The sequence below is a fragment of the Xiphophorus maculatus genome, chromosome 7 (assembly GCF_002775205.1).
Source record: "Xiphophorus maculatus strain JP 163 A chromosome 7, X_maculatus-5.0-male, whole genome shotgun sequence".
Classification (NCBI taxonomy): domain Eukaryota; kingdom Metazoa; phylum Chordata; class Actinopteri; order Cyprinodontiformes; family Poeciliidae; genus Xiphophorus; species Xiphophorus maculatus.
In genome coordinates, this window is record NC_036449.1 from 477822 (window position 1) to 493781 (window position 15960).

At 40.4% G+C, this 15960-nt stretch overlaps 1 protein-coding gene across 1 annotated transcript in view; it reads left to right on the plus strand.

Annotated features, from left to right (window-relative positions):
* Positions 1 to 15960, plus strand: part of tmprss3 (transmembrane protease, serine 3) — a 127825-nt gene that overhangs the window by 72696 nt on the left and 39169 nt on the right. The window contains exons 5-6 of the mRNA XM_023337092.1: positions 9502 to 9618; positions 11719 to 11842. Coding sequence (XP_023192860.1) covers positions 9502 to 9618; positions 11719 to 11842 — 241 coding nt within the window. The remainder of the gene's footprint in view (positions 1 to 9501; positions 9619 to 11718; positions 11843 to 15960) is intronic.

A 15960-nucleotide genomic window follows, 5' to 3' on the forward strand; every position in this document is an offset into this window, starting at 1 on the left:
ACTCATCCAAAATATTATTCTCCGTAAAACTTCTTTTATTTTCTGCTTACAGCAGCAGCAGCAATATATTTGCTACATAGATTAAAGATTCACGGTCTCATTATTTGACAGGGTTGTTCTGTTCAAAACCTTTTGGTTTGCTTGAGCAGAAATGGTGTAGTGTCTGGACATGTTAAAATGTTCAACTTTTACCACCCAAAATCCTCATTACTTTCAAATAATTCACTTTTTATTTTATTTTACTTGTTGCATGGACTCAACTTAAATAGATTAACTTATAAAGCTTTTTTTTATATCCGAATGTTCCTGCCACTTGTTTAAGATGAGTACAAACAACAAGTCGACGATAATTAAGTGATGTTCGCTTGAACTTTTTGTTTAAGTCTAATGTTTTATTTTACAGTGAGGAAGGCCGGAGTCTAGCTTTAGCAAATGGCTGAAGGCGTCTGATCCGCTTCAAACTCAGTACCTGTTTGCTCCGAGGCAAAACTTTGGTAAGGTTAAATTTAGTGGCTAAAGAAAGTCAGACGGTTTATTCTCCAATGTGAGAATCCCTTGAGGTAGTCAAGTTTCTTGTTTGATCAGATCTTGTTAGTCAGTATGATTACTAATTAACGGTTGATTCTTTTGTATCTAGATGCAATGTAATCATTCAATTCACAATTGAAGTTTTATTATCGGAATGCAGCAGATTAAATATTTCATAGTATATTTCACTGATTCCTTTCATACAGTCTAAGTTCCCTGAGAAAAAAAAAAGACCTTTCAGAGAAATATAATTTTGATTGCTTTGAGTATAATGATATTTTACTTAATCTGACTGATATGATCTTCTTTAGCGCATACTGATGCTTCACATTGATCATTTATAAGCTTATCGATCACAAGAGGTTTACTGTCTGTTAGTGAACAGACAGCATCAAGGAACAAAAGCTGCAGATCATTTTTAAGGTAACAAAACAATTCACCATGTTATGAGCAACTCTTGGAGCGTGGTTGTGTAGTGAGTATGTTTAATTTTTAATTTTAGGTAAAGTGTACCAATAGCAAACTTAGTCAATGTTATTATAAGTGGGGCTAGTTGTCAGAAGATGTAAGTAAGTCTCGGTGAGAGGGAGTATTTAAGAAAAAAACACAAATTCACTGATTGAATTTTTGGCTGATAGCCGGCATATATTTGAATTTGTGCAACAAACCCCAAAAGAAAAAAGCAAGTGTTACAGAAAAAGACAATCTATAAGAGTTTAAAATTTAAGCGATGAAGGAAATCACAAACTCATAGTCAGCACCGACTAGTCGTGCTACCCTAAATAATATAGTAAAACAGTTAAACTGTAGGTTTTCTTTAGAGGTATGTGTTTATTATTGCGCCTGGACGCACACACCCCCACACGCCGACACACACCTCGCACGCATACACACATACACAGATGGCATGGATAAATCTAAACTTATCTAGGAAAGGTGAAAATCTATGTATTAATCTTGATACTGATGATCACTTATTGTTTTTTGTGCTCTAATTGTACTGTGTTTTTTAATTTGCTCACAAGTGGTCACATGTGCCACTGGCACACAGATGGAGTGCTGCAGATCCTGAGAGCTGATAGCTGATAGTCAACCAGTATGGTGATCAGAGGTCATCATCCTGAGGGGCTTTTAACCCACCTCACACTTCTGTTTAAAACCAGAGGTAACTACAACAACGTCTCACACAGATGGTAAGATCCCCTCTCGGGCGTAGAATCTGGGCGCTGATAGCTGATAATCAATAAGCATGGTAACTAGAGAACGAATCTGTGATGTTTTAAATTGTACCTACCGGATCTATATCCTGACTGGATATTAGTTGTCCGGAGACAGAGTATCACGCTTGCCACGTGTGGTGACCAGAGGTCATGGGAACCATCCTGAGGGGCTTTTAACCCACCTCACACAGATGGTAGGACCGTATCTCCCGCTTCACATATCAGGAAGATATTCTGTTTAAAACCAAAGGTAACTACAACACCCCAAATCTATTTAAATATACTATAATGTTATATTATTCTAGATTATCTAACACTTATTGTTTTTTCATACTTTAATTGTATTATTCTTAAAACTCAATGTTTTTTCATACTTGTACTATTTTTAAAACACATAGCGGGAATAACAGATGGCGTAACAGATGGAGTGGGGGATGGGTGGGGGATGGGTGGGGGGGTGAGGGGGTGGAGGGTGGGGGGGGGGGGGGGTTAATAGCAATCAATTAATTAGGGTCTTTAATTACTCATCCATCAAACTCCGATTAAATTTTGACAGAAGGGTGCCTATAGAGTCTCTCTGCCATTATTTATATGGCAAAACAACTTGCCAGCCCCAATGCGCTCTTGGTACAGTATTGATAACAATTGTATAAAACAGCAAAATGCCCATTAGTTGTTGTGTGGTTCTAGATCAGTGTTCCTCAAACTTTTTCCGACTGAGGACCACTTAACCCATTTAATAAACATTCACAGACCACCTAACTGGTCCTGGGTTGTTTTGAGGTTTGTTTATTATTCTATGTTTCATAGTCTCCTTTTTTTAATTAGATCAGTTGTGTTCCTATTTTTCTTTTGTACAGTCCTTTCTTGATGATTCTACTTTATTTATTGTGTCTGGTTATTCTTAATTACTCTAGTTTAACTATGTTTCCTGTTTAGTTATGTTTTAGTGTTAGATTCATATTTCATAGTCCCCTATGTGATCTCCCTCGCCCCCTCAGCACTCTCTCTCTCTTTCTGTCTCCTCAGTCTGCATTCTGCTGTCTCCCCTCACACGTGAAGCCAGTTTCAGCCATCCTTTTCTTGTTCAGTAGTCACCCTCCTCAGTATACCTCATTTCCTCCTCTGGCTTCCTTTATTCACTGTGATATTTATTAGTTTTCAGTTATATCACTAGAGAACATTCAATATGATCCACGTATGCATTTTGGGTCCACCAACAAACACCTCATGATGCCAACTAGAAATTGCCCCACTGAACACATTAATATACAACCTGAAATGAAAATATTAGTTCCTTAGCTCACTTATTGTTGTCTTCTTTGTTCATGCTAATAAGAAGACTGGGGCTGTTTTGTAAATGTGACTGACCATAATAAAATCATGAACAATCTACTCATTAATAACATTTTAAGGCTATTTGTAATTTAGAAGTATAATAAAAGAAAAGTAGCCTGGAGTTGCTTTGGTAGAAAAAGAAAATCCCTTTCTGGTCCAATAAATATACAAATTATCCATCCATTTCTATCAATTGTATTTATCTATTTTACTTTAACATTTTCCTTAAACATTTTAAATTAAATAAAAATAACAGCTGTTGACATGCTGTATTTTTAAGATAAGTCATGAAAACAAAGCTCTGTTTGAGACTTGAGTCCTACCATTCACAGTAAAGAGCTGTTCAAAAGAATTGAATCACTTGTGAATGCCCTTGTTGCTCTATACCTGAAATGTACTGTGTTCCATCAATAGTTATAGAATAATGTGAAACAACAGGGTTTCCCCTAGAAAACCTGCTGAGCCAGGTGGTCGGGGCGCCGAGACGGTCTATCGTGTTTTTGTTTTAAAAGATGTTAGACAATAATAACAAAAATATTACTGTTAAGGGAAAACATCGCCAGTGAAATGATATTTAAACCCACAACTAGTCTTAAAACAACAAATCAAAACATACATTTAAAATGAATATTAATTATTTGCACTTCTGTTTAATCCAAATTAAGTCAGCAGATCCATAAGGCCTCCCAGTGCCTCCAGGACCCCATAAATGCTAATATTTTAACACAGGCCACAGATATACAAATGTAACATTTGTTTGAAATTATCGATGCTGCTCAATTTGATTAAATGGTTTTAGCATAAATTAAAAGATTTTAAATTTTAAATGTAAGATTTTAAGGACCTGGCAAGTTTACTTTTAAAAAGTTCAAAGAGCAATATTCTGTCATGAAGTGGTGGTGTGGAGGTGGTGAGGCAGAACACTCTAGACCCAGGATGTAATAAATTAATGATTTTAATGATGAATGTCCAGAATAACACAGTCCAACATAGTCCAAAAACACCGGGCAGCACGGCCGAGTGGAAGCTAGGGCTCGATGCCGGTAGCAATCGGTTACACTAAGGACTAGATGATAAACTGGGCACACAGACGAAAGAGGCAATACGAAACGACAGCTTAGACAAGGACCCGACAAAGACGCAGAGACACAGGTGACACTAAATACACAGGAGGTAATCAGGGAATGAGACACACCTGGGAACTAATCAAGGGGAGACAGGACAACACGGAGACTCAGACACAGAGACCTCGAAATAAATGCACAGAAAAACACAGATCACGACAGTACCCCTCCCTCAAGGGCGGCTACCAGACGCCCCCCCCCCAAAAAAAAGTTCAAGAAACAAAATCACAACAAGGGTGGGCGGAGGGGCGCTGGACGGGGGGCCTGAGTTCAAAACAACAAAAAACAACATAACAGGGTGGGCAGAGACGCAGAAAGGAGCCAAGAGTCTAAAAACAACAGAAAACAACCCATCAGGGTGGGCGGAGACGCAGGAGAAGGAACCCGCGGGGAAAGTCTGGCGGGCATCCACAGGGCCGAAGGTGGGAACCACGAGGGAGGTCCGGGGGACATCCGCGGAGGCAGGAACCACGGGGGAAGGTCCGGGGGACGTCTGCGGCGCTGAGGGTGACGGCGAGGAGCTTTAGGGGCCTCCCGAAAGCGGCGATGAGGAGTCTCGAGAGGAGCACAAGGAGGCGAGGTCTCGGGAGGAGCTCTAGGGAGCTTGGGTGGAGCACGAGGGGGGGACAAAGGGTTTGTAGGGGGCGATGAATAAACACTAGAGTGCGACAAGGGACCACTGAAAATACTAGGGAGCGAGGAGGGAGCACAAGGAAACTCTGAGGAGGTACTAGGAATCAATGAGGAAACACTGGGAGGGGACACAGAGGCAACACTAAGAAGCTCAGAGGGGGCACTAGGAAGCTCTGGGGACTCATGGGAGATTCTAGGGAGCTCGGAAGAAGCACTGGAAAACTCGGAAGAAGCACTGGGAAACAACGAGGGAACAAAAGACCCACTAACTGGGGCCGATAACCCACTAACCGGGGCCGCCTGTCGGGCTGGAGCAGTCTCTTGAGCGGTGGCATGAGGCTCGGGAAAGCCGGCAGGTGCGCCGGCTGGAACGGGCTCAGGTGCGCCGGCTGGAACGGGCTCAGGTGCGCCGGCTGGAACGGGCTCAGGTGCGCCGGCTGGAACGGGCTCAGGTGCGCCGGCTGGAACGGGCACAGGTGCGCCGGCTGGAATGGGCACAGGTGCGCCGGCTGGAACGGGCACAGTGCGCCGGCTGGAACGGGCTGAGGTGCGCCGGCTGGAACGGGCTGAGGTGCGCCGGCTGGAACGGGCTCTGTGCGCCGGCTGGAACGGGCACAGGTGCGCTGGCTGGAACGGGCTGAGGTGCGCCGGCTGGATGAGCCTCTCCTCTCCTCCCCCTGCCCTAGCGGTACAATGACCCCTCTTCTCCTTTGCCCCCCCAGTGGTACGATGACCCCCTCTCCTTGCCCCCCCTCCTAGCGGTACGATGACCCCCCTAGCAATACGATGACCACACTCTAGTGGTATGGTAAACCCCCTCTCCTTCTACTTCGCCCCCCCTCCATCAACCAAAGGTATCCCCCTCCTTTTGTTGCTGGAACTTTATGGGACAAGTTTTTCAGATCTCTGCACGGCTGCACGCATTAACTCTGGCTGACTAATCAGGCAAAGCATTTGGTGTGGTTTGATGCGTCGTGTAAGCGGAAAAATAATATTACTAATAGTAACAAAATAATATAAAACCAGCGTGATGCGTGACTACGAGGTGAGTGCGAAAGCTTCTTACTGGGCTGAACCTGCATGATGAGGTTAGCGCTGGTTCGTTAACCACTAACGCTCCGGCCAACCGGGAACACAAACATAAACTTTACAAGGGAAGACAGAGCCACATGCTGGGCAGCGTCTTGAGATGTAAACACCGCACAGAAAGATAAATTATTCTCACAACTCCCTCAACCCGCACCTCTGAAAACGTGACTACAAGTTATTCCTGCGGTTCACATGGAGCTGCACAAACAAAGCTAACGTGATGGGTTTTAAACTCTTACCTTGAGGTACAGTTCTCCAAAGAAAAATAATTCCTCATGGGGGTTTCATGTACATATCCATAGAGGTGAGCCTGTGTCCAGTTTGAGTGAAAGCAGGCACAAAATCTGGGCTGAGGTAAACTTGAAACTGCGGCAGAGCGCGAGGCAACATGCAGAGAGGGGCCAGCTGTGTGATTGTTCCGCTCTCCGGCTTTAAATACATCAACTATAAAACTATCTTTTAGGAATAAATTTGCTCCGCCAGTGAAATGCTCAGAGCAACAAAGACCCTTGCAATCTGGTTAAAATTTTTTTTAATTTAGTGATTTTTTCCTTCTTTTTTAAATTTTTCTAAAAACAAAAACAACATTAGGGTGGCAGGTGGAAGGGCAGTAAAGCATAGCAGGCTGCCAGGCTTATAATACACTGGGGGAAACCCTGAAACAGGTCAAAAAAAAAAAAAAAACACCTGTTTGCTGTTTTTGAGAACAGGCCATTGTTCTCAATTTTTAGATTGTATCACAGATTTTTTATTTGATAAGATCATTATGGTGGGGGACTTAAACATTCTTATTAACACTGAGAGTGAATGCCTAAATGTACCCATTAATTCTATCTCAGACTCAATTTACTCAAATCATTTAATCCTGTCCAGTCTTGTTGTCATATGTTAGACCTTGTGCAGACATATGGAATTGGGTGTGAAGAGCTCATAGTACTTCTCCATAACCCTGTGTTGTCCAATCATTTTTACTAACTTTTCAGCTTATTTCATTTCAGTATTCCAAATCTGAGTAAAACTTTTACTATTGTAGATCTCCAAAGACAATGCTGTAAAAATCTTTTTAAAGAATCTGTCCTATGTTTACTTTCCTCAGAATCTCAGAGAAACACAGCAGAAGGCCGCAATTAAATCTGTAGTCCAGGGGTCCTCAAATCCAGGCCTTGAGGCCGGTGTCCTGCAGATTTTAGAAGTGGCTCTGCTTCAAAACACCTGAGGAAAATAAGCATAATCCTAGGTTTCTTTTCAGTACAGTTGCCAAATTTGCACATTTATTCATAGCTCTTTTGAGTCTTCAATTCCTTCAGCTCTCCATAGTAATGACTTCATGGGATAAAATTGATTGTATTGGAAATAAAATTGTTGGAACCCTCCCTTGCTTCATTCTCATTAAGTGATATAGCACTAAATGTAACTATAGAATGTGATGTATGTGTGGACTGTTTTGAATCAGTTTAGCTTTCTGTCCCAACCAACTTCTTTAAATAAGTGTTCCCTTTGATTACTGCCCCCATTTTAGACATGGTTAATCTATCCTTAGTAAATGGACACCTTCCACAGACTGTAATTAAACATTTACTTAAGAAACCATCTCTCAATCAAGATGACTTAGTACATTACAAAGCTATATCTAATTGTCCAGTCGAGTGTCATGATAAAAGGATGGAGAGCTTACTCATTCACAAGCAAAGATGGCATGAGCAAATATTCCAACAATTTAACAACAATATCTCTCAATGAGTAATTGGAAGGAATTAAGAGATTTCATCGTCTATAGTCCACATTATCATCAAAAGATTCAGAGAATCTGGAGAAACCTCTGCAATTAAGCCACAAGGCCCAAAACAAACACTGAATACCCGTGACCTTCAATCCCACAGGTGACACTGCATCAAAAACCGACATTCTTTAACAGAATACAATAGGAGCACTTTAGAAAACCACCATCAGTGAACACAGTTCATCGCTACATCTACAATGTTGCTCTGTAGTAAAAGAGTGCGGCCTGCCTGTCTGCAGTTTAGAAGCGTACTGAGTGTAGACCAGTGGTGCCCAAAGTCGGTCCTCGAGGGCCGGCATCCTGCACGTTTTAGTTCTCTCCCTGGTAGTACTAATAACCTTTTCAGCATGTCAATGTTCTTCTTAGGCCTTCTAATGAGCCATCATTTGATCCAGGTGTGCCTCGAGGACCGATTTTGGGCACCCCTGGTGTAGACCAATCAAAGTAGATGATTGTAGATTTCAGGAGAAACAAAGTTAGATCAAACCCTATTTCCATCAGATCCTTTCTTCCACTATCTACAATAACTGTTTGTTTTTTTTGTTGTTGTTAATTTGAGTTACAACAATATTTAATTTCCCTTTAGGATCAATAAAGTATTTTTTTAAATTTAAATTTCAATTGAACTGAAAATAAGTGGCACATTATGTACTCACAACTAAGGAGAATGCAGAGAGATCAATCAATCTAATGGTCATGTTTTTGGACTGTGAGAAGAAGCCGGAGTAACCAGAGAAAACTCACTTTTGTTGCCGGTGGTTTAGACATTAATGGCTGTATATAGAGTTATTTTGAGGGAAGAATAAATTTACACTGCTGTATAAGCTGCACACAGACTACTTTTCATTGTACCAAGTGTCATTTTGTTAGATATGCACTGAACAAAAATATAAACACCCCAGGTCAAATATGAGAGTTTTATGAACATTTGGGTTATGCAATATATATAGAAACTAAAAATATATTTTCAGTAATTACTGATCTTCATATCGGCATTGATAACATCGGGGTATGAACAATTGTAGTGAATTGACAGTCCTTTGAGCATGATAGGAGTGTTAAGGAAATAAATAAGTTTTACCTAAGATGGGATGTTGAGTCAATCAAGAATGAATCTAAATTCATTTTGATTATTATTTTCTTAAGAAATTAAGCAAATAATATGAGCAATAACTCCCCTGACTAGTCCAGGGAAGTGAATAAAAGATAAAAGTACATCTCTTATAATATCCACCATCCCTCTTACAGAGATGGGAGCAAAAGGGAGTATCCCACCAGTTTCAGTTTACTTCACAACTCTGGTATTTGCACCTAAAGAAGTAAATTGGTTAAATTATGACAGCAATACCTGGTGGGCACATTTATGGGCCAGCCCATAAATAGGCATCTTTGTTTGCAGTGTTTGACAGGCTTATGTGTCAAACACATCCATGCTCTGTTCTGAGGCTGCTCTTAGAGGGGCATTGTACCCTCAGATCCTCTGAGATCTAGTAGTCACAATATTAGCTCTACAAGCACACTTTCTGGGACAGATAATCAGCCTAAAACACAATAATATCTAACCCTTTTTAATGTGTAGTATTAGTTCACGTGGCTACATATGTACTGGTATATGTGTTTTGTCAGTGAGTATATGCATAGGATCATTGTCTTAAAACTTCTTGTGTGTCATATATTTTGAACAAATACTTAGATATGTTGAGGATAAGCAAAAGAAATGATAATCCATTATTATCAAATTTAACAAACACTACACTGCACACATTTTTCGTCTTCTCTTCATCTACAGTGGGTCTAAGCTGTGTGGGAAAGTTTCACTGCGGTTCATCATCCCAGTGTGTCAGTACTATGGCTCAGTGTGATGGAACAATGGATTGTGAAAACCATGAAGATGAGCTTGGTTGTGGTGAGATTCACTGGTATCAAGACACATTTCCTGTCTCTGCAGCTGAAACCAGATTTACACGCTGTATTTTATTTCCTTCACTGTCTGGTGTAAAATCAGACCAAACATTTTCTATTTTAGATAAGCAAGGATTACTAGCATAGCTTCCAAATTTTGAAGCCAATTAATGAGACTATTAGATGTTTTTTTAAAACTTTCTCCAAAGTTAAAAGTTTACATAATTTGTTTAAGTATTTTGTACAACTGATTTTTTACCTGTATGACCTCAATCAAACTTTGTAGCTTTTTACAACAGTCCAATATACCTATTAGCACCCAAGGTTTGACATGCTAATGTCTTTAAATGTTCAGTTAATATTCACATATCTCATATGTTCCTTCTTCATGATCCCATCCATTTGTGAACTGCATAGATCATACATGCACATACCTACTCTAAATTTAGTTTAAGAAAATCCAACAGTATTAGATGGTATTGAGTCAGAATTCCCTTATACTGAGCATTCATGCCCTCCTATTTGCCAACATTTTCCTGTCCCTCATGCAAAATAGTCATGAAAATGCAGAATGAAATAAGAAGGGAATTTATTTACAATAAATTATAAAAATATACACAATGAACTCCTGATAACTGTAATATAAAGATTAATTTTGTAGAAAAAGGAGGAACTGAAGAAGCTAACTACATAGAAGTGGGGGTTTAGACTTGAAGGAATTGTGGGATCTTGATAGGTTGTCAAGCTGGCAAAGTCAGAGGAATATTGTAGTGTGGACAGGTGCTACAATATTCCTCTGACTGCTATCCTTTCAACTCAGGTTGAAAGGATAGCAGTTAACCATGTTTAGTGTGCTACGAAGCAGAAAGCTGACGTCATTGTTTCTCCCTACATTCAGTGGGTGGTGCAGGTGATAGTAGCCACACAGGCAGACCTACTAGAAGGAAACAATGCACTCAGTACAACACTTTCATTCTATTGGCTGACAGGTTGTCAGGCAACTGTGACAAAAGGCAGTTTCATGTTTGTAAGTTAGCAGAGACTAAGTTTGAGCGCGACGAAATGTTTTGAGGACAAGCATTACAAGTTTTGAGAAGAAAGACAAAAAGTCCTGCTTTCAAAATGAAAATGTAAGCAAAAGTATTAAAAGCTTAGAGAACAAAAGACATGAAATCCTTTTTTTCAGACTGAAAATGTGTGCTCTTGGATTATGGCAGAAAAATTCCTCTATAGGGAGTGTGTATTTATAGACATAAAGCCAACAGTCTCTGATACGTGATGGAAAGTTTATCAGCCTTAGGCAGAGGCCCGACACAGATCTACAGATGTCAAGAGTGAGGGAGATGGTGGGGAAAAAGTCTTGTACACTTCAGCTCTGCCTCAATCTGTCATGAGTATGAAGGTATACCAACCCACATGTGGACTGACTGGTAAGCAGTGAGAGAACAGGGCTACCAAATAGGAGCAAGGCTGCCACTATTGAGCAGAATAGTGCTCAATAGTCCACTATTGAGCACTATATGAGCGGAAATGAGTTCCGCTCATATGTTTCAAGATCGGCCCCAAAGTCCTAACATGTCTGGGAACATTATCACTGAGAGTGTAGCATATTTTTTCGAGATGTAAACAGGAAACCATGTTATTCACCCAGTACTTAAAAGAGGGAGGTGAGGCAGACTTCCACTCTGTGAGAATGACAACCATCCGAAAAGAGATAGCCTGTTGTACAGGCAAAGGAAGAGCGGAGCAAAAGTCAGATACCCCAAAGATGGCAATAAAATAGTCTGAAATTATCTGCTCTCTGTTATCACCTCAATAAAGACAAAAAATGTCAGACCAAAAAGCTGTTAAATCATGGGTCAAGGTGGGTTAGGCTTTTTTTTTTTTCTGTGCGTGATCCGGCAGGGCTTTTTGTGTGGTTTTGGAAATTGACAGTCTGATGAGACCACCCCTTCTTTCCCACCTGTCCAACTGTGAAATTTTCTGTGCTCCTCCTGAGCGTCGCCCTAATGCAGGAAGGTTAAGTTAAAATTGAGATTTGTCTAAACAAATATATAGATAACATTTTACTAACTGTTCTGTTTGTGATCTGTCTATTCATTAGTTCGTCTGAGTGGCAGGAGCTCAGTTCTGCAGGTTCAAAAGAGAGGAGAATGGAGGACAGTGTGCTCTGAGGAATGGAACAACCAGCTAGGGATCTCTGCCTGCAAGCAACTGGGATACTCAAGGTTTTCTTGCTTTCTTCTTTATTAATATTAATTGCTAATTTTGATATGTGTTTCTCTTTTTCTGCTTAGAGTTAGTTTAATATTTTAATTGGAAGCTTTAGCCTGTTGTTCTGTTAAAGAAGAGTTAAGCTCCACAGAGTAAAGGCAGAAAATAGTTTATTTCAGTTAACTTAAGATGACTTGACATGAACAAAGACATTAGAATCAATGAACGATTAACACAAGATCAACAAGTTGAATATTTAATATAGATCTCAAAGATCAATATACCACTGTTAAAGGTGCTGAATGGTGGTGTCTCATTAGCATGCACTGTAACTGTTGGAAAAACGGTTAATTTTATTATAACATTTATTTCATTCATATCTCACAAAGTGGTTAAAATTTAAATATAACCACATTGTTTTGCTGCTATTGCTATTATTATAGTTGTCACATGAGTGTGTAAGTGTGGAAAAGGTACTTTGTGGGGCAGATTGAAAAGGTAGCAGAAGAGAAACAGCCCAGAAAGCATGGGCATTCTGCATGCTTTACAAGGCGCGAATGGTAATGTTGTATAGCATGTACAACATCGGCAACAGCTCAGGATAGAATGTAAACAGCTGCCAAAATAACACTGGTGAACTCTCTTGGTATGGACGGAAACTTACTGCCAAGAGTTCAATGTCTGGACTGCAGAGACGACACTTCACACTAACATGTCCTGGGTGACACCATCTGTTGTTCACAAAACTGTTAATGCGTCTCCTTTTCTTTTCCTGCTGCTCTTTAAATATCTGTCTGCTTGAATAGTCAGGAAGCCTGACAGAGACATGTTGGAGTCAGGCATACAATCCTGCAGCCATGCCTCAGTAACACATTATGCTGCATTCGTTACCTTGCTGAATCCTTGTCAGGCCTTGAAGTTCATCCATCTTGTTATCCAACAATGTCATGATGGCCACTACGACGTGAGATTGTAGAGAGGGTTTGAACTTCCTCCTTCTCTCTCTCCTTTTTGCTCCAGCTCTGCATCCACAGCGCCTCCTTTCAACTCCTCTGGGATTTCTGGCTTTCAGCTTTTCTGATGTTGATCAGCTGCTCCCTGATCAACATGTTTATGCATCATAACAAAATAGCAAAAATATAAAAATATTGCCAAAAATCAGTCCAACCACACAGAATACAAAACAAGAAGAAGTAGCCAACCAGAAAAGCTATTTTCCTACAAAAAAAGCAGGAATGAATATTTGAAAAACAGAAAAAAATCACAAAGAAATTAGATCTACTCCAACGTGCTGCCACCATAGCCTACTGAAAATTATTTTTGAAGGGGTATTTGGTACTTGAGGAGGACCTAATTCCTGCTGTAGTAATCTACCTATGATTCAAATACTATTTAATGTGTAGCATAGTGAACAGATGTTTACTCTGAATGACTTCAATGTCAAGATTTAGCAAAAGCACAAAAAACAACCTTTGGAAGCTATGTCATTTTACAGTAAAAGAAATAGTTCCTTGTATCAATCAATCAATCAAATTTTGTTTGTATAGCACATTTCAGCAGCAAGGTGCTTTACATCATTACAAACACAGAAACACAATGCAAGATAGAATCAACAATCAAAACACAGTATTAAGTCAAGTTCCATCAATAAATTTGTAATTGATTACATTTCAAATACAATTCTAAACAGGTGGGTTTTTAGTTTAGATTTAAAAGAGGTCAGTGTTTCAGCTGTTTTACAGTTTTCTGGAAGTTTGTTCCAAAGTTGTGGTGCATAGATGCTGAAAGCTGCTTCTCCTTGTTTGGTTCTGGTTCTGGGGATGCAGAGCAGAACCAGAACCGGAAGACCTGAGAGGTCTGGAAGGTTGATACAATAACAGCAGATCTATAATGTATTGTGGTGCTAAGCTGTTCAGTGATTTATAAACTAACAACAGTATTTTAAAGTCTATTCTTTGAGCTACAGGGAGCCAGTGGAGGGACTTTAAAACTGGTGTTATTGTAGGATCGAAAAAGGTCTTAAACTCTTAATGATATTTATAGATAAGAAATAATACTCAGAGATGAGTCCTTTTACTGCCGGTCACGGCGGGTGGAGATTTATTACACTATTCCACAGATCATCTTACAGTACAAAGTCAAATCTCAAAAATCTCCCCAAAATCTCATCGTATTCTTAGAGTCAGTCTGTTTTATAGAATCTCATTTTCATTGGTGTAAGTTGGTAAGTTTTGACCAATAGCATTACTGCCCGTGTTTGACGCATGTTCTTACGTAAGAATTCTATCAGCTTTCAAATGAGTGTGTATTAGGGGTTGAACGACTACATATTTTTTAAGGTCGACTACATCATGATAATAGTCGAGTCGATGTCGACTAGTCGCGGTGACGTCATAGTGACGTAAGCGCAAAAACCCTTCACAACTACTTGGAGGCTTTATTAGCTAATTTCACGGCAAATATTGACCCCCCCACACACACACACTCTCCCCTTCTCCTGCTTTTACTAAGTCTATTATGGAGATTCTTCGTGAGCAGCGGGGAAAAGTTTGTTGCACAAAGTCGGGTCTGACTTTTTTTTTCTAAACACCGGCTGATGCTGATGATCTCTGGATAGTTACTATAGGAGTCAAATTATCACACTGACTACATGGTGCTTTTGGAACATCACAAGCCAAACTTGTTATGAACGGATCCCGTTTGGTTACAGCTGAATTCAATGAAACCACCTGCTTCTCCTCCGCCCGATGCGCGGCAGAAAGCTCTGCTGACTCAGCAGATTAAACGATTTAAGATATTTTCTAGTCAACGTCAACATGATAAAAGTCGAGTCGATGTCGAGTTGACTAGTCGTTGTGACGTCATAGCACAACGACTAGTCAAGTACAACGTACTTTGGAGTAACGTACAGGCTTTATTACCCGTTTTCACGGAAAAATACGGCATTTACACAGAACAGTTAAACCAGAAGAGTCATCTTTAGTGAAATATTTCCACACTGTTGACGAATTTCTACCTGTTTGACAAGATGTGGGCTTGTCCTCTATCTGTTTTGAAGACGTCATTTTGTAGCCAGTGTTCTGTCAGATCTGCTGTCAGAGTGTCATACACTTCTGACAGCTGATCTGATGACACTTCTAAGCACGAAGTGTCATTCTTAGCACGAACTCACGGCTATATATATGTCAGACAAGTATACACTGTCATTACCAACTACAGGCTTTTATTTAATCAGCAACTATCATTACCACAGATCTTTATTTAATCAGCAACATAACATCATAATGTATTAGTTAGATCGTCGTGACAAAGACACTCGCGAGCCGGCTAAGTGACATCCTTAGCGGGAAGGGGGCGAGTTTTAGACGGCTCGTGTTTTGTAGTGGACTGCAGCTGCAACTCCATCTCCTTTTAAAAACACTGTAAAACCACAAATATGCATCCATCTACATATCATTTAAACTAATGTATTAACTTATTTTTCTTCTGTCTTGTGACGTATACTGTGCTGTCAGATCAGCACAGGCTGTCACCACCGGCAATCACATGACTGCGACTAGTCGACATGAAATGTAAAAACTCGCGAGACGTCCTAGAGTCGACTAGTCGACTAGTCGACTAATTGGTTCAACCCTGTTAAGGAGGAAAGTTATTAGGTTAGCTTAAACTTTTAGAAAAAGCATGGCTCTCCTTCCTCCTCTTAGCCGGGTCCTGAGCAGATGTCGTCACAGCTGGCAAGGAAACGGCAGGCCCAATGACATCACAGATCACAGAGTTTAATTCATACAAAGCAATCGACAACAAAGCTGCAGAGATACAGAGATATACATTTTATACAGACAAGGGTAAACAGACAACACGAAACACAAAGACAGACAAACAAAGGCGCCCACGTGGAGAAAAAGATGAAAAACTCTCTCTCTCGGGTGCGGACTTGGAATTATAAACTAAAAAGGCGTTTCCCTATTTAATATATGCAAAGAAGGCGGTCTGTTTTTCGACCACTCAGCGACCTGTTACAGCCCCCCTTAGAGCTCAGCTTCGAAGGTGCTGTTTTTTGTCCAAGCAAACCGGAGGGAAAACCCCCCAGTCCTGCTATAAATCTCGCCGACTCCCACATTCCAGCTGCCAT